The sequence below is a fragment of the Ailuropoda melanoleuca genome, chromosome 8 (genome assembly GCF_002007445.2).
Source record: "Ailuropoda melanoleuca isolate Jingjing chromosome 8, ASM200744v2, whole genome shotgun sequence".
Classification (NCBI taxonomy): domain Eukaryota; kingdom Metazoa; phylum Chordata; class Mammalia; order Carnivora; family Ursidae; genus Ailuropoda; species Ailuropoda melanoleuca.
The window spans coordinates 128,585,785-128,605,429 of NC_048225.1; the positions used below are offsets into that span (position 1 = coordinate 128,585,785).

General features: G+C 47.7%; 1 protein-coding gene and 1 long non-coding RNA gene across 6 annotated transcripts; one reads left to right on the forward strand and one right to left on the reverse strand.

Annotated features, from left to right (window-relative positions):
- The first annotated feature begins 4,573 nt into the window (after window positions 1–4,573).
- LOC105238996 lies at window positions 4,574–14,914 on the forward strand. Of its 5 annotated transcripts, XM_034667530.1 has the most exons (5): window positions 4,710–5,209; window positions 5,513–5,645; window positions 6,331–6,465; window positions 11,316–11,531; window positions 14,533–14,914. In XM_034667530.1, the coding sequence occupies exons 1-5, from the start codon at window positions 4,860–4,862 to the stop codon at window positions 14,563–14,565; spliced, it is 867 nt and encodes a 288-aa protein (XP_034523421.1). In that variant the 5' UTR covers window positions 4,710–4,859; the 3' UTR covers window positions 14,566–14,914. The 5 variants fall into 5 exon arrangements, 2 of the variants coding, with proteins under 2 accessions (XP_034523420.1, XP_034523421.1); XM_034667529.1 differs by having other exon boundaries at window positions 4,708–5,209; window positions 11,316–14,914; XR_002143364.2 differs by lacking the exons at window positions 11,316–11,531; window positions 14,533–14,914 and adding an exon at window positions 8,190–9,850 and having other exon boundaries at window positions 4,721–5,209.
- On the reverse strand, window positions 13,772–18,714 carry LOC105238995. Its single transcript, XR_004627478.1, has 5 exons — window positions 17,523–18,714; window positions 15,916–16,209; window positions 15,294–15,440; window positions 14,822–15,003; window positions 13,772–13,870 (listed from the first exon to the last, which is right to left on the reverse strand). It is a non-coding gene; the product is annotated as an uncharacterized LOC105238995 (long non-coding RNA).
- Between the last annotated feature and the right edge of the window lie 931 nt (window positions 18,715–19,645).

Genomic DNA, 19,645 nt, shown 5'->3' on the forward strand with positions numbered 1-19,645 from the left:
CCGCTGTGAGCCTGCTTCTTCCTCTCCTGCTCCCCCTGCTTCTATTCCCTCTCTCGCTGGCTGTCTGTCTCTATCTCTGTCAAATAAATAAATAAAATCTTTTAAAAAAATTTGTTAAAAAAAAAAAGAAAAAGGAGAAATAACTGTAAACACAGGCGAGATTAAGAAGAGAACACAACCAACAACTCCATGCATAAATGTTAAATCTTAGATGAAATGGAAAAATCCATAGAAACAAATTACTTAAAGAACTTCAAAGAGAAATAAGTTATCTAAACAGTCCCATAAGTATGAAAGAAATGAAAGCAGTATTTTAAAATCTTCCCACAGGGGCTCCTGGCTGGCTTAGTCGGTAAACTGTGCAACTCTTGGTCTTGAGGTCATGAGTTGGAGCCCCAAACTGGGCATGGAGTTTACTTTAAAAATAAAAATAAATAAAAATCTTCCCGCAAAGAAAATGCCCATCCTAGACAGTTTTATAGGTGAATGCTACTGAAACTTGAAGGGAAAGAGCATTCCAATCTTATTCAAATTCTTCCAGAGGACATATAAATAGAATACTCCTTGTATCATTCCTTGAGCCTTAAAACACAGATGAAAGCGAAATGAGAAAGGAAAATCACAAGCCCATTTTGTTCATTCACACGAATGCAAATACCCTACGCAGCATATAAGCTGAGTACGATAGCGGACAAAACTGGTCATACTTTATGGTCGACCAGTTTATCCTAAGAATGCAAGGATAAGGGCGCCTGGGTGGCTCCATTGGTTAAGCGTCTGCCTTCGGCTCAGGTCGTGATCTCAGAGTCCTGGGATGAAGCCCAGCATTAGGCTCCCTGCTCAGTGGGGAGTCTGCTTCTCCCTCTCCCTCTGCCCCTCGGCCTGGCTGCGCTTGCTCTTGTGCTCTCTCTCAAATAAATAAATAAAATCTTAAAAAAAAAAAAAGAATGCAAGGATAATTTAATACTAGGAAGTCTATGATGTCTATAAATGTCATTTATCATATTAATATATTAAAGGGTGAGAAAAATATGATTATCTCAATAGACAAAGGAAAACTTTGATTAAATTCAATATCCACTCAAAATAAAAAATTTTCAGTAAACTAGGAATAAGAGACCCCTCTTTGACAAAGGGGATTTACAAAAAGCCTATAAAAATACCATTCTAAATTTATTTACCAAAAAAACCTACAAAATAATTCTAAATCTCCTTTTCAAAAATCAGGATCGAGTAAAGTGCCCAAGTCAAGAATGTCAAGAAGATATTACCATTTCTATTGACATTATACTAGAGGTCCTAGCCAGTGTTATACTTTAAGAAAAATAAAAAGCAAAATGACTGGAACTGACATAATTTTCATACAGTGAGTGTTTATATAGAAAACCCAAAAGAATCAATAAGCAAATGATTAGAAAGAATAGAAATTATTAAAATCAACAACAAATTGTTGTATCCAACAAGGTGGCTGGATACAATATCAATTTACAAAACTCCTATTTATTTCTACTCTAACAACAAACTATTACAAAGTATCAATTTAAAGGCTATCACTTAAAATAGCAATAAAAACTACAAAGTATCTAGGAATAAGCCCAACACAAAATGTGCAAGATCTGAACACAGAAAACAGCAAATCTTCACTGGAAAGACACTAATGAAGACCTACTAAAGAGATAGCTACCCCTTGTTTATGAATTGGAAGACTCGGAATCATAAAGATGGGAATTCTATCAAAACTGATATGTATATTCACTGCAATGCCAATTAAAATCCCAACAGGTGTTGTGCATGTGTCTGTGCAACTTGAGAAGCTTATTCTAAAATATGTAGAAAAACATAGGACCAAGAATAGCCCAGATAGAAGATGAAAAATAAGGAACATTTTCCCTACTAAATAATCAAGACTTTTTATATAGCCATGGTAATTAAACAGTGTGGTGTGGACACTAAGATAGACAAATTGTCCAGTAGAACAGAAGAGGCAGTTTAGAAATACAGCCATACATAAATGGAATGTTAATATATGTCCAAGTTGGCATGACAGTCAGTTGGGAAAAGTGAGCCTAGTAAAAAAACAAAATAAACAAACAAAAAACAAAAAACCTGGGGGGGGGGGTTGTTTGTATGTAAAAAGTAAAACCATAAACTAAATTCCAGAGAGCATAAGAATTCAAATGTCAAAAGCAAAAATAAATATTTTTAGAAGAGTAAGTTAATGTACATTAGGATGGGAAAAAAAACAGAATAAATATTTATAAACTCGAAGTTAAGAACATGTATTTATCAAAATTGGAAGTGAAAAGACCAGCCACATATGAGAGAAGAAACTTGCAACACATATAACTAACAAAGAAGTTGTGTTCAGTACAATCCACTAAAAAAAAAATGAGCAGAAGACATGAACTGGGTGTTATAAAAGAGAGCCACGGATGGCCTCTGTGTATCAGACCCCAGTTTCTTTTTCTATGCAACAGACTGGGACCTATAAGTCAACACCTGCCAGTTAGTACCAAGCTCAAATTTGTACGCATCCAGTTGTTTTGAACACAGCCCCCAACAAGCAGGCTTTTAGCCATTTAGAGCCACCTGCCTGTTTTGCATCCTTCAGGAAACTGCGAGGGACACCTGCTAGTCACAGATTGAATAAGCCCTGTGGCTGTGAAGACCCCAAACTGCTGGTGCCCTTCAGTAGCTTTCCGACCCAGAGACCTCCTGCTGGGCTGCAGAGCACGGTCATCTAACCCTGGGGATTTCCTCGCCCTCCTCTCCTTCTAGATGCCCCGAAGTCTCTGGGTTGTCTGGTTCTGCGAGGGACTTCCCACATACCAATCTGTCAAAGCCCGCCCAGAGAAAGCCTGTGTGTGTGTTACTGCCACCTCGTGGACACATCTTTGTCCTTCACCCGCCCTGAAATCCCTCCAGCCCCAGACTCTGACATTTCACAGTAAAGCAACTATACAGATGGCCAACATATGAGATGCTTAACCTCAGGGACAGTCAAGAGGGCTGGGATGAGACGCCATTTAACTCTCATTTCATTGCCCCTGATCGAGAAGTCTGAAGCATTAGGGAAGATATGGATGCTAGTAGAAGTGTAAACTGACATAACCACTTTGACTAAAGATAGGACACCGTCCTAAAAAGTTAAACACTGACACACCCAGCCCCATCAATTGTACTCTCAGGTGAATACACCTAAGAGAAATGTTCGTACAGAACAAAGGCCATGCTCATAACAGCACTGTTGGAAATAGCAAAAAACTAGAAATTCCATAAATGTTCAGCAGCCGGAGAATGGATAAATAATGAGACACTCACATGTTGGACTAGTATGTAGCAGTGAAAATGAGAGAAATGCAATGAATCTTAGGTCAGTGTTTATGCCCCCAGGATCCGTCTGTTGAAACCCTAGTGCCCAATGAGATAGTATTAGGAAGTGGCAGCATTCTTGAGTGGGACTGGCTGCCTGAGAAGGAACCCCCACGTAGGTCCCTAGGCCTCGCCGTACCAGAAGTCCGTCACCGGGAAGTGGAGCGTGCTGCCACCTGCTTCCAGCCTTCAGAACTGAGAAACGGGGGCGCACAGGTGGCTCAGTCAGCTGGGCACCAGACTCTTGGTTTCGGCTCAAGTCCTGATCTCAGGATCTTGGGATGAGCCCCACCCGGGACTCTGCACTGCGGCGGGGGGGGGGGGGGGGCCCCNGGGGGGAACCTCTGGTTGAAGATTCTCTCCCTCTGCCCCTCCCCCCACTCGTGCCCTGAAATCAATCAATTAAAAAAAACCCGTGAGAAATAAATTTCTGTTGTTTCCAAATCTGGGGTTTCTCAAGCAGCCTGAATGAACTCCGTAACATGTTTATGAAATAAGTCCAGAATGCTGGACATAAGTTAAAAAAGCAACAGAAACTACTACGTTGCTTAATAATGACTATAAATGTGAAAAGTAAGTTAAAACAATGTAAGAGTTGTGTGAACACAAATCAGGATGCAAATAACTTCGGAGGGGGAGGCAGTAGCAGAGCTCGGGAACCACGTAACCAGTCATGAAAGTCATCGGCAGTATTTTAGTTCTTGGGTCGGAGGCTGAGCGGGCCCGTTAAAGGGGATGTTCACCCCTTTTTTTTTTTTTAAGCAGGCTACAGCCCAGGGCGGGGCTTGAACTCGGGAGCCTGAGATCGATCGAGACCTGAGCTGAGACCGAGACAGGGGTTTAACCGCCTGAGTCCCCCAGGCGCCCCTCATCGTGTGACTTTTAAATACAGTAATGTAAACGAGCCATCCAAGGACCACGTCTTAGCAATGGATCCTGCGTCCTTGAGGCTCTCTAAAACAGCCATGGTACCCTCATACCGCGCAGGCTCGGCCGAGCACGTGGGCAACGGCCGGGAGCTCACCTGCGGCCTCCCCAGCCCGGCACCTGACCCCCAGCGAGCCCCCAACAACAACCGGCAGCAAAGCCCCGGCAGCCACGACGCAGACAAAAGAGACGGCGGTCACGTGGTGCTGCCGCCCACGCCCGGCGCGCCGTGACGTCACCACTGGGCGACCGGGCCATTGATTCCCGGCGGCTGCGGCGGCGCGGCTACGTGGTGGGGGCGGGCGGGGAGGGTCTGCGGCCGTGGCAGCCTCTGGGGTCGCGCCGCGGCCCGGAGGATCACCGCACCCGGTAAGGAGGCTGTTTCCTTCTCCGCACACCCTTCCCGACCCAAGCCGCTGAGGGAGGGGGGCTTCGGGGGAGGGGGCCCAGGGGAGCGCGCCCGGCGGAGGGTGTGCGTGCGCGTGCGCCCGGGCGCGTGGTCCCCGTGTGTGCGCGCGCGCGCGTGTGTGTATGCCCGGGCGCTCCCGGTGCGCGCGCGGATGCTCTGGCGCGCGTGCCATCGGAGCCCAGCAGCTGGGTACCGCCGGCGCTGCTGCGCTCGGCGCGGACAGCGGCTGGACGCGGGGCACCGGGGCTCGTCCGTGTCCGCACCGCCCTGCGTCTCCCCGCCGGGACCCGCCTGCGCCCGCACCGCAGCCCCGGAGCAGCCCGCGCGGCCCCTGCGTGCCTTCCGCGGGGAAGGCGTGGGCGTCCGCCGCGGACAGCCCGCTGCGGGTCGCGGCCACCGCGCGGTCCCTCGGCCTGGCCCTGCTGCAGGAGGCCTAGTTGCGTCACCGCCCTGTCCTCCGCCCTCCGTCTGCTCGGCGTGGTTCTCTGGCCCCGCTAGAGGGTAAGCCTGCCGCAGGTGTTCCGTGTGATGTCAGAGTTTGGGAGACTTACCTTCAAAAAGGGATACCTGTCATTGGGTCTTCAGTGCAGCGCGGGGGAGCCCCAGCAGGCGCTTGGCCGAGACGCCGGAGGCCGAGCTTCTCAGGTAGCAGACTCGCGCACAGAGGCCTGCGCTGCTGCCGGGGAGGGAGGCCGGGGAGGTCACGGGGAGCGCAGGACGCAGGGGCATCACCTTGTCGAGCAAACGGGAGTGATGGTGCCAACTTCTTTCTTTACCAAAGAAGGCTCGTTCCCATCGTTTCAGAGCTCCCGAAATATCTTTGTCGTTATTTAAACAAACAGTTGCGTGCTTGCTGTTTGGGAAGCAGAGGAATAAGAGTGGAAATGGGCATGAACTTTGGAGTCAGGTCTGCCGTTGGCCGTCTGTGTTACATTCAGTGAGTTATTTAACTTCTCCTACTCGGTCTTACCGACAAAATGAGGGTCATTATATCTGCCTCGCAGGGCTATTGTCAGAATTTGAAGTGTCAAGCTATTATTAGTAAGGATACAGCACCCAGGCACTTGAACTTGCTCCCTTGCTGAAGGCTTCCCTTGGGTACTGCTGATTGAGAAGCGGGGGAGCTTTTTGCTATTTTGGGTGTTTGCTGTTCTGCCAGATGTGATGAAGCCGACTTGGGGGGGTAGTAGAAGAAGGAATCTCAAAACCCATAATTTCTCTACTAAAGACCTCATAAAATTTTAGAACTAGAAATAAGTTAAGGCCTCACTTAATTATAGCTTCTCTTTATTGAGCACTTGCTATGTGCCTGACACTGTACAGAACACATTACATCCACTAATTTGATACCTCCCGCGACCCAGCGCAGTAAGTAAGCATATCCCCATTTTTCAGATGCGGAAGATTAGTCTCGGCCAAAATCCTGACACTAGTTAATGGCAGAACTGGAACCCAGGCTTCTCAGGGTGGTTCTTTTTCAGTGACTAGAGTCCTAGTAGCATGAACCTGGGGTAATGGGGCAAGGGAGGCATAAGTGGAGTTCAGAGGGCCAGTATTTGCTGAAAGAATAATATTTCAAATTGTTCAGTGATAAATTATCTTTTATTTTACATTCTACCCAGCATTGTCCAGATGTGAACCGAGATTTGGCCTTTTCACCCAGAGAAAAAGGAAAGGCTCATGGGCACACAGTGCTGGGATCGTGGGCACACAGTGCTGGGATCGTGGGCACACAGTGCTGGGATCGTGGGCACACAGTAGGTATCTGGTAAATACCTGTGGAAAGAAGAAAAAATCTTGAGGTATTGTTATTTCTGCCAGAATGAGACCCATTTCTTAATACACAGAGGCGTCCTTAAGTTAGCTGGTCTTATACGGTAATGGGATAATATGAGCATCTTTCTTATTCATGGATTTAAAGATTTGAAGCTGTATTTCAGACCGGATTGATATCATTATCTGTGACCAGCTGATCAGAGCTTTCAGATATGTGAACAAGAGGATCTGAGTTTTGGGCGTCGATAGTGATCTCCTGAGACACAGCAGTTTATTTTGCTTTAACACCTGTTAGAACTGGACCATAATGGGTCCAGCCGCCTGAGTTAAGGTTTCTGGAGAACACTGGGTGATTGTTTGGTATAGGGTACAGAGTTCAAAATACAAGTTTGTGGCAACATTAAATATTTGGGAAAGACCTGTGACTGATGTGCATTAATGTGGAAATAGTAAACTGGTTTTAAACAGATGATATTCTTGGTGTCTTTGATCAGCTGTTCTGTGTTAGTTCTTTGAAGATGACTTCGGGCCATAGAGTGGATTATCTAAACTCACAGATTTATATTACTCGTCCATGTAGACTGTAACTTACGCACACACCCAAGGACCTGTCGTTGCTGCTTCTATACCTTCCAGATGCCTCAAAGCCACCTAGTTCACTGTTTGTATCAGACTTAATGGGAGAAACTCTCACAGTCTGTCCTCCCTTCCGAATGTACCCCATCACCACTACGTACACAGTGAAGCTCTTTCCCCCCCAAAAGGGCATATTAATCCAGTTGCGAATGGCAGAAACCCACCGTAAACTAACCGAAGCAAAAAAGAGCCCCCCCAGCACCCTGTGATCATTTAAGTAGGAAGTCCAAAGATGAGTTTCAGGTATGGCTGGATCATAAGGCTGAAAGAATGTCATGAAAACTCTCTTGGCCCTGCCTTTCTCTGCTCCTTTTTGTTTACTGGCCTCATCTTCTCCTGCTGGTTTCTCTAGACGCGCTGAAAAAGCTGAGCACTGGCAGCCCCAAGCCAGTGACTTTACAGCTCTCTCCTGCATTATAAACTAATTGTAGTGGCCAAGGAGACAGGGACGCCATGGTTGGTCAGGTGTGTGTCACAGGCCTACTCCTGGGAGGAAGGAGTAAATTGCTCCTCCATAACCACATGGAATGACTACTGTATGCATGTGTGTTCGCACACACACCCGTATCCCACTCTTTGAGGCCCTTCCAGAGCCTTCTGACTGGCACGAGCCCCCCTGATTTTGTGTGTCCGTCGAGTTGTGGCTGTGTTTGTACTGTGTTGTGGCACTGACCCTGAGCCTCCTGTGCAGTGGCTGCATGCTACTGACTGCCTTCTGGACTCAGATCCTGCTTCTCCTTCCGGAAGCCATCCTTGACTTCCATCAGTGAGTTAGGCCCCCTTCTCTCCTGTTCGTGGGTAAACCCCTGAACACAGCCCTCTTACAGATTTGGTTACTCCCATCCTTCGTTGGCATTAGTTCTCTTCTCAGCACTTATAACCAGTTTATGTGTATTGATTTGTTTATTGCCTATCTCTCCTCGTTAGAACATCAACTTCGTGAAAATAGCAGCGAGGAAAGGATTTTTGTTTCATTTACTGCTGTGTCTCTAGGACCGAGGACAGCGCCTGCACGTACTGTGTGCTCAATAAATGTTTATTAAATGAATGAATGAAAATCTGCCCACAGGGAGAAATGCTGACATCATGTTGATGAGGACTCCAGTCTGCACAGTAGATACAGTAAATGTCTGTAACCTCCAGTACTGCGGGCCCACCCTGGAAAGGCAGAACCTCTTCCCAGGTCCTGCACAGGCCAAGGGTCAGGCCCCAAGGAGAAGCCACATGGAAATTCCACCCTGTGAAATGTTTCCCTCCACACTCAAACCTTTCTCGGTGATGATAGGTTGTATATGAAGGCTTTTTCCATAATTTGAGTCCTTTTTCTTAGGGTATTTATTTTTAAAACATTTATTTGAGCACTTACAATGTGCCAGGCACTGTTCTAAGCCTTTTATAAATAACTCATTCTTCGACTGGAGTTTTGGGAACAAGGGTTGTGAACTTTAAAACTTTTTTTTTTCTTTTTAAATACCAAACACTCAAGAAAGGCCGGAATATCTCAATTAGAGGGCCGGCTGGATGGCTTGGTCAGAGGAGCAGATAACTCTTGATCTCAGAGAGGCGGTGGCGGGGGGGGGGGGGTTCTAGCCCCACATTGGGTGTGGAGATGACTTAAAATCTTAGGGGGAAAAAAAAAACCCAATTAGAAAATTCTGCCAGCAATGAGACCCTCCGTGCAGCTCATCCCCCGCCTCTGGAGGCGGCGCTACCGCCTGTGTTCTGTGCCTCCTTCCTGGGGAGGTCTTTAGTTGTAGCCACTGAAGAGGTGAAATTACATGTACAGATCCGTGTGTGTACACAGTATCACTACGTAGACCTCCCCGTACGTCGCTCCTTTGGTCGTCACCCAGATGTAGCCACGCTCTGCATGCCCGTCCACACTCCTTTCCTGTCCTGTGGCCAGGGTGCTTCTGCACCCACCACTGCTCCCTGGGACATGAACCCACCAGAACAGGGTTTCTCAGGTGTTGGGTCTTTCAGCCTTTCCCAGGGAAGGCCCACCTCTGTGCCCAGCACCCCGCAGACCACATCCATCTTCCCAGGTGACCGGGCTTTCCCTTCTGGGAACCCTGTCCAGGCCATGCCCACTCCCTTTTGTTTCTTCTTTTCACACACACCAGTAGTTGTGGTAGCAGTGGAGACTTGGGGGGCTGGTGTTTAAGACCACACTCACTTCCGCCTGCCGCGGACCAGGTGTAGTCCCTACGCGCTTCCAGAGAAGTGAGTCCCCATGTCCACTGCCACGCCCAGCGCTCTGTGCGCCTGTCCTGTCGCAGCCTGCCCACCCCAGGACTGGGTATTTTAACTAAAAAAGGAAAATATTCACTACATTGTCTGGCTTTAATTTGCATCTTTTGTTATGATTAAGTTTAAATTCTTTTTGCATATGCTTACCATTTTTTTCTATTTTTTAAATACTCAGTTAATATTTGTCTATTCACTTAATTGCATTTAAGTTATTTTTTTATAAATTACACAAATTCCCTAAAAAACCCGAGTATGTGCTCATGATAAAAACAAACAGAAAACTTATTTGCTGTGAATATTTTTCTAATTTGTTGTTTGCCATCTACTTTTGGCTTTTTCATTAAACCTACAAAACCTATTTTTCATTATTCTGTAGAGAGATTTTGTACGTTTTGATTTCTTCCTTTGCTTGTAAGCTTTAAAATGTTTTGTCTTCATTCTGTATTCTAGTATTTTATGTTTTGCTTTTTTATTACCTTAAGGAGCTAATATTCACTTTTATTTCCAATTTTAACAAAATATATTTGATGAAAGTATTGTGTAATGTTTTAAATAAAATCAGTTTGAATTAGATGAAGGTCGGTCTATGTTTTATTTTATATTACACTAGTGTATCTATCATCTATTTTTCCTTTTTAAAGGCATTTACTAGACGGTCAAAGCCTAGGAGTCTGTGAGCCTGAGGTTGGAATGTACGTGCGCTCTCGCACTTTTGTGTTCTTAGCACGTGCCTGAGCCGCAGCATGGGCGGCGTTGTCGGTGGCTGCTGGGCTACCGTAAGACGCTCTTGTCCCACTGGCAGCTTTTTGGTGCGTAGCCAAGAGGATGAGTTTAGCCCCTTCCAATTCCCTCATCCCACTGTTTCCCTAAGATTCTTTTTTATTATGATACGATTATATATAATAGCAAATATTTCAACGAATATTGACCAATATGACAAATATGTACCATTTAATCACCATCCAGATCAGGAAAATAAAACATTCCCATCACCCCAGAAAGTTCCCTCATGCCCCTTCCTCGTCATCCCTGTCCCCAGAGGCCACCACTGCTCTGAGGTCTGTCACCCCCATGGACTAGTTCCGCTGCTCTAAAGTCTCACATAAATGGGATTCCGCAGCACGCCCTTGTGTGTGCGGCTTCTCGAAGTTGGGCTCAGACGTTGCCCTCTGTGTGAATATACAGCAGTGTGTGCACTCACCACGTGACAGACATTCAGTTTGTTTACAGTTTAGGGCTTTTAAGAATAAGCTCTGTGAATATTTCTCTTCGTTTTTATTGAGGGTACAAAGCACATAACGTGAAATTTACTGTCTTACATTTCAAGCGTACGGTGCAATAGTGTTACCAACTTCGCATCGTGAAACATCCAGAACTACTTCTCTTGCAAATCTGAAACTCTGTACCCGTTAGGCACCCAAGACGCCCGTCTTAGCCCCGGCTCTGGGAGCACTCTCCGTCGGTCTCTTTGTGGCCGTTTCTGTGTGTTCTCCGTGGCGAGGACCCGGGAGCGCGGCTGCCGTAGGAGCCTAGTCGGGTCTTCGCCTGGAAGGAGCTGCCAGACAGCTTCCCAAGTGGCGGCTGCATTTCGTGTCGCCACCCACGGTGTCAGAGAGTCCGCTGGCTCCATGTCCTGACTCAGTTTACATATTGTGAGTTGTTTATTTTAGCTATACCGTTAGCTGGGAAGTGACGTGATGTCGTATAGTGGTGCCACATGATATTTTAATCATTTATTTACACGGCTGCTTCCATGACTAGACTCTGAGCTTCTTAAGGACAAGCTTCATGCCATTTGTATTTATCTTTTTATTCTTACTGACCCCTCCATTTCTGGGGTGATAGATGCTTTCTAATAGAAAACTTGAAAATTGTAGGAAACTGTGAAATGAGTAAGATCCCTGGTAACCCTGTACACCCATACGTGTTGGTGTCTCTCACACAGTGCCGTGTCGCCTGCACCGCAAGCTCGTTGGCTCTGGCCTTGGTTGATTCAGCCGCTCGGCAGCGTCCCAGCCAGGCTTCCAGTCTGCCACCTCAGCACATCGCCTGTCCACCGCAAGGGACCTTCATTACAGGAAACCCAGACAGCTTGTTGTGTGTTCTTGGCCAGAACTGTCACTTGTATCACTGGCAAGAAAAACGGAGTGGCCGAGACGAGGTTATTAGAGGAATTGCAATCCCCCCTCTGGGTCTGGGGAGGGAGTCTGGCCTCAGGAAAGTGGACAGAACCAGGACTGTCTCAGAAAGAAAGGCTTAGTTTTAGGGCAGGTGGTCAGCAATACTTCCCACTCAGGCATGTTGTTTCCCAAAGCTAAAATTGTTCTCTATTTGCAGTTTCGTGTTCTGTTCACTTATTATGATTTAAACATTTTCCATGGCATTAACTCTGTCAATACCACTTTTCTGTGTTGTGTAATGCATGATTGTTCCAGAATCTACATGACCATGCCTCCAGTTGTAGACATTAGAGCTGTTTTCAGGTTTTTCCCTGTTGTAAACAATATCGTAGCAAACATAACTTTTCATACGAGATTTCAGATTCTCTTCCTCAAGGTAGATTTTTATGATTTTATTATTATGGTTATTAATAACAACTAGTAATAGGATTACATTTTTTTCAAGTAGGTTCCATGCCCAGCATGGAGCCCAACACAGGGCTCAAACTCATGACCCTGAGATCAAAACCTGAGCTGAGACCAAGACTTGGACCCTCCACTGACTGAGCCACCCAGGTGCCCCTACGATTATATTATTAATGATAATTGTTGTCAACTATTAACTGAGGTTATGGACATTTAAGACATTTGATGCACAACGTCAGGTCACCTTATAAAACAGTGGAGCCTGTCATTGGTCCTACCTCCAGTGAAGTGAAGTGCCTGTTCTCCTCCTCTCCCCACCGTCTCCTTCCCCCGCCTCGGCTTTGCTCCCATCGTTGGTATATACTTGCTCTACAGACAGTTGTTGACCAGCTTCTATCGCCAGAGCCCTGAGCTGGGTCACGGGGCTGTAAGACTCGCAGTGCTCGGGAGAGACAGACACTATGAGTAATCGAATGGTCAGCTAGTGACAACAACCATGAGGAAGGCTTGCCTAGGTTATGGCTAGTGTAGTTTATATGCCTTCTGCCCTCGGGTAGGGACAGGACTTGAGGAGAAAACAGGGTTGACTTGGCTTTTTCAAAGCTGCAAGAATGCTCTGTGGCTGTGGGACAAACAGAATGGAAGGTGAGTTTTGTGAAGTCTGATTAAAGGAGGCTTGGTCAGGAAGTGGGGGCATAACTGCAGACCTCGTTAGGACCTTGGGCCTTTATCCAAAGACCAGTGGGTAGCCATAAAGGGTTTAAAGAAGGGAGATGGCAATGACCTAATCATATCTGAGAACATTTTGGATAGGGCCAGAGTGGATTCCTAGAATCCAAGATTAGATTGTGAAGGTAAGCATGGAGTCCCCAACTAGCACTGAGTAATCTCATTTTTTATTACCAATGTTATGAATGAAGACATAGATCATACTACATTTTCATGTCGTTAGTTATTAGTACGATTGAGTATTTTCCCAGGTGTTTGACAGGCATTTGTACTTGTGAGTGTGTGAGATACTTTTTTTTGAATATAGTTTTCATGGGGACAGCTTAGTGTCGTGGCCAAGAGCACCTGGTTTGGAGCCAGAATGCCTGAGTCTGAAGCCGGGCTCTGGCACCTGCTGACTGTTACCTTGAACGACCTCTGTAGCTTTGGTCGGCCTCAGTTTCCTCTTCTGCAACATGGGGACAGCAGTAGTGTCTGTCGTAGGTGATTGTGGGGATTCAAGGCTACAGCGCAGTGCTGGCCCGCGTGAGCCCTGCGTCTGTATGCGCTACGTTGTTTAAGTAGCCGACGGACGTACAGAGATACTCAGGAGCTCTGTCTTGCATCTGTGTTGCAATAGTGGTTCCCTCCCTGTTTTCATTTTTTTTACTAACATATTTTTAAACTTATTTTCAAACGGTGTCATATTTTTTGAAGTACAAAACTTATCTGCAGCAAACAGATGTCCTTCTCCTTTCTGGTATCTTTCATTGCTGTGAAATAAGTCATATATACTGACTTTGTTTTTTAGTGTTTTTATTTAAAATACAGATAATCCTTTAATCCATTTGTAATTTATGCTAGCTTATTGATATAAGGCAAGACTGTAAATAGATTTTTTTCCCCAGAAAAGCCAACGAATTGGCTGAGCTCCATGTTTTGACATACCCTTCTTCCACTCACTGCTGCTTTTGGCTTCCTGTCGAGCACTGGACCCGTACACACACTGAGGTCTATTTAGGGCATGTGGCTCTGCTGTCAGTCTGTAGCTCCGTTCTTGTATGATACCAGTGCTGCCATGGATTCCTTAGATATCCACTCCTTACCGCTCTAACCTCATTAGAATTTGCAGTGAACTGTTATTCAGTTTGACTCTCGTTGGCATGCAGAACTGTTCCACCGTCACATGCAGGGTTGGTGTATCCTTCTGTTTAAGACATATATCCTTCAGCAGGGTTTTATACTTTTCCACATGGAGGCTGTTAACATTCCTTGAGATTATTCCTAGATGTTTCTCCCTCCTTTTTAAAATTTATTTGCTGTTAAGAATATAGTATTTTTATGCTACATGTAAGGAGGAAGTTGTGTTTTGTATATTTTTCTTATATCCAGCCATGTTCTTTGCCATTGGTTTCTAAGAGTTTTTCATTCTGCGATCAATTAGAGTTTTGGTTTTATCTGCACATAATGTTTTTTCTTTACTTTTAAGTTTATCTCCTATTTCTGTTTTCCATTATATGCTAGAATTTCCAAAAAATGTTTAATACCATATTTCTTTCACTCTAAGACTGATTAGCATAGAGCACGCTACTGGTTCAGAATAGCTTTCGAGGACTACCATATGAAGTGTACCACGCATTGTAATTCACATGACAGTATCAGAAATGTTAGGGTGCGTCTCGGAATTGAAGAAATAAGGTAATAGTAGTAATGGTGGCCCTCCTTAGTTTCTCCTTTTACTGGGAATGCCCGACCCATTTTAAATATGATATTGGCTGTTGCTTTATTGTTATATGTTTTCGAGTGAAACGAGAGTCTAATTCTGCCGGACAGTAGTGAGAAAGGTGTACTGTCTGGTCTAACCAACAGGTGGAGACGGGGCTGTGCGCGCGTCCCTTCTGACGCGCACATCCCTGGCTGCAGAGCAGGGTCTCTGCTCGTTTGCACTCGGAGCTCCCTGGTTGGCCCTGACCATCAAGGATGGTGTCTTCGCTTCCCAGAGCTGCAAATTTGGTGGCTCAAAACAACAGAGGTCTGGAGGCCAAAGATCTGAAAGCCGTGTCCTCGGGCTGAAGTCACGGTGTGAGAGGGTGGGCTCCCCGCAGGGGCTGTCGGGGAGAAGCTCTTCCTCTTCCCAGGGGCTGCCCTCATTGCTTACCTTGTGGCAGCGTCACTCCCGTCTCCAAGGTCGGCCTCTTCAGACCTCTCTGCACTTGCCTTCTCCTCAGTGTGGTTGGGGACGTTTGGGAAACCGTCAGTACTGAAGGAAAAGCTTCTAAAGACATGCGTTAGGAATAGCAAAGCCTTTTTCATTCCCTTTGGCAATAACACTGTAGACACCTGGAAAAGACACTAGTTCAGCGTCCAGAAAGTCCACTGAGATTTCTACAGGAGCCCTCAACCCAGTCTCCTCTTTGGTCCCCAGCTCTACAGCAACAGGGACAAGGACAGAGCACATTTCTTCTAAGACTATTATGAAGACAGAATTAAAAACTGCACAAAGAAAAAAAATGCTTAAAGAAAAAAGTCAAGTCAGCGTAATGTTTATTTAGTAAATTGGTCATTCAAGGAATTGGCCGTTTGGCAAACGGCTGTCCAGCGATTGGCTGTTGGTGACATCAGCTGCTTACCCAGGAAACAGTGCAGAGCTGCGGGGAAGAGGCAAGCCTGCCGTGCACAGGGCTGTACCCGTCCCTCTGCCTCCTGTAGACCATGGAGATGGGGACATTCGTCCTGCAGGAAGCTGGGACCGAGTCCATCCACTCGCAGGCTGGGTCCTAGGGAAGACGAGAAGGCCAGGAGTGCATGGGAGGTCCCCCCCTTTGGACCCTGACTCAAGGAGCCCAAATGTGGGCCAGGAGCCAAACTAGAAGTCAATCATATGCCATGTGCCCGGCCAGTCTGGTGTAGGAGAGGCAGACTGAAGGTGTCAGGGCTTGATGCATAAAGTCACAAGAAGGTCATCTTGGGGGGTTTTATAAGACAAAGTATGTGTCGACAGTTAACTACCATGTGAAATATTTAGCACAGGCCTGCTAGCCATTATTCTTACACGGTTTTGACATTATTACTAATCCTGTATCTCTCACGTCCGATGACACTTGCTGTCTCAACGCCTGGCGCCTGTAGATAGTTGGTAAATACCACTTTTCTTTCATTTATGGAAATTCTGCTTGGGCACAGGCAGGTGCTCCTAGTGGAGGCGCTATTAGCGACCCCTGTGGCTTCTGCGGTACTTGAGGCATCGCTTACCTTACTGTAACTTCAAGAGCCAGTCTAGTCATGAACACCAGCCGTCAGCATAAATACAAGTGCAGAGCACTCCTCACCGCTGGGCAAGTCACCGGTCTGTGCGCAGAAAGCCTTATGGGTTATCAGAGCAAGTGGGGCTCTTGTGGGAAGACCCCGAGAAGGTTGCGATTCTGTTGCTATGGCAGTAGCTGTTTCCGTGAAATCAAAAACCCAGAACTGAAGAGAAACGACAACCAAAAAGGCAGGCAGCACATGCATGCTTCGCAGCTCTGTAAATTGCTTAGTATGGATTTCCTAGGAGTTAGGACAAGAACAGGAGTTTATTGGGACACCTGGGGGTCTCAGTCGGTGAAGGGCCCCCTGCTCAGCAGGGAACCTGCTTCTCCCTCTCCCTCTACCCTTCCCCCTGCTTGTGCTCTGTCTCTGTCAAGTAAATAAATAAAATCTTGAAAAAACAAACAAAACAAAACAGGAGTTTATTTATGTACGTGTCCTGTTCTGAAACGATGCTCTGGTAGTTAAAAGTAACTTAGTAATTTATTACCCCTTTAATAACATGTCGCAGGTTAAGTAGCAAACACTCACAGGCAGAGCATTTCTGTTGCAGCGTGGCTGTCTGAGCAAATACTGAAGGAGTTTGCATTTGGATGTAGCCCGTATGTGCATGAGGCCCGGCTACAGGAAATGAGGGACTAAAAGGACTGTTGTAAATATGCATCCCTGCACACAGTCAGGTCGTACATAACAAGTCAAATTAATCATTCCAAAGCCAGACTAACATTTATAGTCAAGAAGCAAAGATAACGGAGATTGGAGACTAAAACCACCCCGGGAGCCCAGATGATATCGCATCCTTCCCCACCATTGGGGGGTGCAGGCCCCTGGAGGCACACAGGGAGCCAGAGCTTGGCAGTGTTACGTGGAAGGCAAGCTTTGAGAGTACGGGGCGGGGGGCTGTTTCACGCATGCCTTATTTTAGATGGTAACTCTCATTAGGCATTTAGTTGGTTGCTAGAAAGGAGCCCTAGGTGGTACAGAAACAGGAGGACTTACATTTGGGGTTACCTCACAAGCAGACACTCAGGGGCCCCCAGAGGGGAGCACCTGTGTGTTCTTGGTGCCTTTATGCCCAGAGGAAGCACGGGAAAGGTAGGCACTGGTGAATGAACAGCAGGGGACTGAGGTCAGTTTGCATTTTCTGACATTTTCTGCAATTGACATGTTACTTTTGGTTCATTTTTTAAAAGTGCTCCATCCAACTTGTCGAGCCCTTACAGTAGAACAGCACAGAGATTGACATCAGCACCTCACAAGCGCCTGGGAGCCGAAGCAGTCACGGGGGGGGGGGGGGCCCGGGGGGAGACCGAGGACGGCAGCCGCTGCTGTTACACGGCACGCGCCAACCCCTTGGGAGCTCATGTCCCCTTCCGCTTCAGCACTGCGTCCTGTGTCAGCCTGAACGGGACCAGGGTGGCAGTGGCACAGCTTCCCCTACACAGCTGTTGTGACAGGCTTTGCCAGAGCAGTCTCGTACAGGGTCAAAGGCTGTGGGGTTGTTTAGCTGGAAGGCAGGAACACCGAGGTAAGACCGAACACATTTCACTTACCTGGAAAGGGAGACAGGCTGGAAGGACGGTGGGGAGGGTTTGTGGTTGTTCTGAACGTTTTCAGGTTGTGACGTGTAGCACCTCCGTGCAGAAATGTGCATAAAGCGCAAGCGTGTCACTTTGCGAACCGTGGGAAAGCAGCCAGTCACCGTCGCCGCCACCCACGTCAAGCTCTAGAGCAGCGCCCGCACTGGAATATCCCGTCCCCGTCAGAACACCCTCCTTCCTCCCAGAGGGGAGCCCGTCCTGGCTTTCATGCAGCGCCTGCTGCAGCTCGGCCTGGTTTGGGACTTCATGCACCTGGAACCAGACAGGGTGATGTGTGTGACTTCGTCCGTCGCTGTCCTGTTGCGATCATTCCTCAGCTCAGTGCACGTGGTTACAGTTCTTTCACATCTGCCCAGTATCCCATCATTGGCATGGGCCACCCGTCATCCATGTTACTTTTCTTGGGCATTCGGGATGCTTCCAGGCTGGGAGCTGTCACGAGTAAAGTAACAGTGAACCCCGCGTACGCGTACCCAGGTCTGGAAGGGGAATTGCTGAATTGTAGGGTGTGTATGTTCACGCCTTCCTGCGTCACGGTAACCTGGTTTCCTGTGGCAATCTGGAGCTGCTCTGCACATGCTCCACCGGGTCTGGTTTGACGGTTCAGGTGCCTGTCGGGGGATGGGCAGTGACTCTCGGTGGCCTCCCTGAGCATTGCCCCCAGTGGTGAGATTGAGTATTGAGGACTGTTTTGTAGGTTTGTAGATCTTTTCAGTTTCTTCTTAGGACGTTCCTGTTCTTTCTGCCTAGTGGTCTGTTAGCTAACCAGCCCTCTGAAGGTCACTGTGTGGGGGACGTGAGGATGTATGTAACACCTGTTCACTGTCGGGAGAAGACTCTCAAGGCAGATCCATAACCCAGTAATTCCCAGCACGGTGGTCACTGTCAGGGCCACTCTTCCCCACCAGGCTGCTCGCAGAGGGTGCATAGCCTCAGGGCCTCACAGCTTCCCCGGCCCACACTAGGTGCTTCAGGAAGTTCTGTGCAATGACGAGGCATTCTCGGAGGACGGTGAAAGTGCTCTGGTAGGGTGAGTGCTCAGTCATGGAGAAGCACAAAGTAAGGAACTACAGACCCCCCACTCCCTAGCCCAGAGTGGGGTGCGGCCTCCCTGGGAGGTAATAGCTTCATCCAGCAGATCTTGAAAGACTGTTGCATCAGAAGGAGTGGAAGAAGCACATTCTAGGCCGACGACTAAGTGTGTGAGGCACAGAACGGAGAGAGAGCTCACTGCACTGGGAATGTGAAATTGGGGTGATGGACACTGGGAAGGCGGATGCTCAGAGGGGATGGTGGAGAAAGGGCGCCAGCGGGATCTCCTTGCGGGAGGGCCTGCCTTGTGATTGTCACCGGCAATGGGGATGAAGTGCAGATGAAACACAAGATGAAGTCCTCCCCGGGGAGGGGTGGGGACTGCTCGTCACCAGAACTGATCTCTTGTACAAAACAGAACAAATGTATAAACCGTTGCATTTACCCTCTGGATTGCAAGTTATCTCTTGGGAAGTCAAGGTGTCATTCGAGTGAGCCCAGGGGGTGAGGCAGAGTGAGGCCTGGTTTTATCAGCCTCAGTTTCCACAACTGTCATTTGGGAGTCATGCCTCCCTGGCAGAGCTGTGACCATGAAGGAGGTCATGCCTGGGAAGTACTTCACCCTTGCCTGGAGGAGGAAGGTGTGGACCCTAAGTCGTGCCCATGCTGTTGTCGGTTTATAACATGCTGGGAATGTGAATAAATGGTCCACGGTGGGGACCAGTCGTTCGCAGAGACCCGCCCCGGCCGTGGCCACGAGAGTGCTCCACAGAGGCCGAGGCCAGCGCCTCCGGCGGTTTCCCCGAGCTGGGCGCAGCCAGGCCTGCTTTCCTTCTGCTCTGCCCCCTGCGCTCCTGAGCGGGGCAGCGCGTGTCTAAGGCTGCTTTCCTGAAGGAAGGGCGTCCTGTCCCGCGGTCCCGCAAGGAAAGGGTTAGGTTCGCATCTGGGCGGAAGCCTCGGCGCCTGCGGCTCGGCCCCAACCCCTCCCCCTCCCCGCGGAACTTTCCGAAGGGGAAGTCCTTGTGAAGAAACGAAAGTGAAAT

Excerpts from the sequence above, each read along its gene's own strand:
- LOC105238996 (XM_034667529.1), top strand. The coding sequence starts at position 4,860 with ATGCTCTGGCGCGCGTGCCATCGGAGCCCAGCAGCTGGGTACCGCCGG. Across the intron at positions 5,646-6,330 it reads GGCCGTCTGTGTTACATTCA|CATTGTCCAGATGTGAACCG; the intron begins GTGAGTTATTTA and ends CATTCTACCCAG. Across the intron at positions 6,466-11,315 it reads GCTGGGATCGTGGGCACACA|TGCCGTGTCGCCTGCACCGC; the intron begins GTAGGTATCTGG and ends TCTCTCACACAG.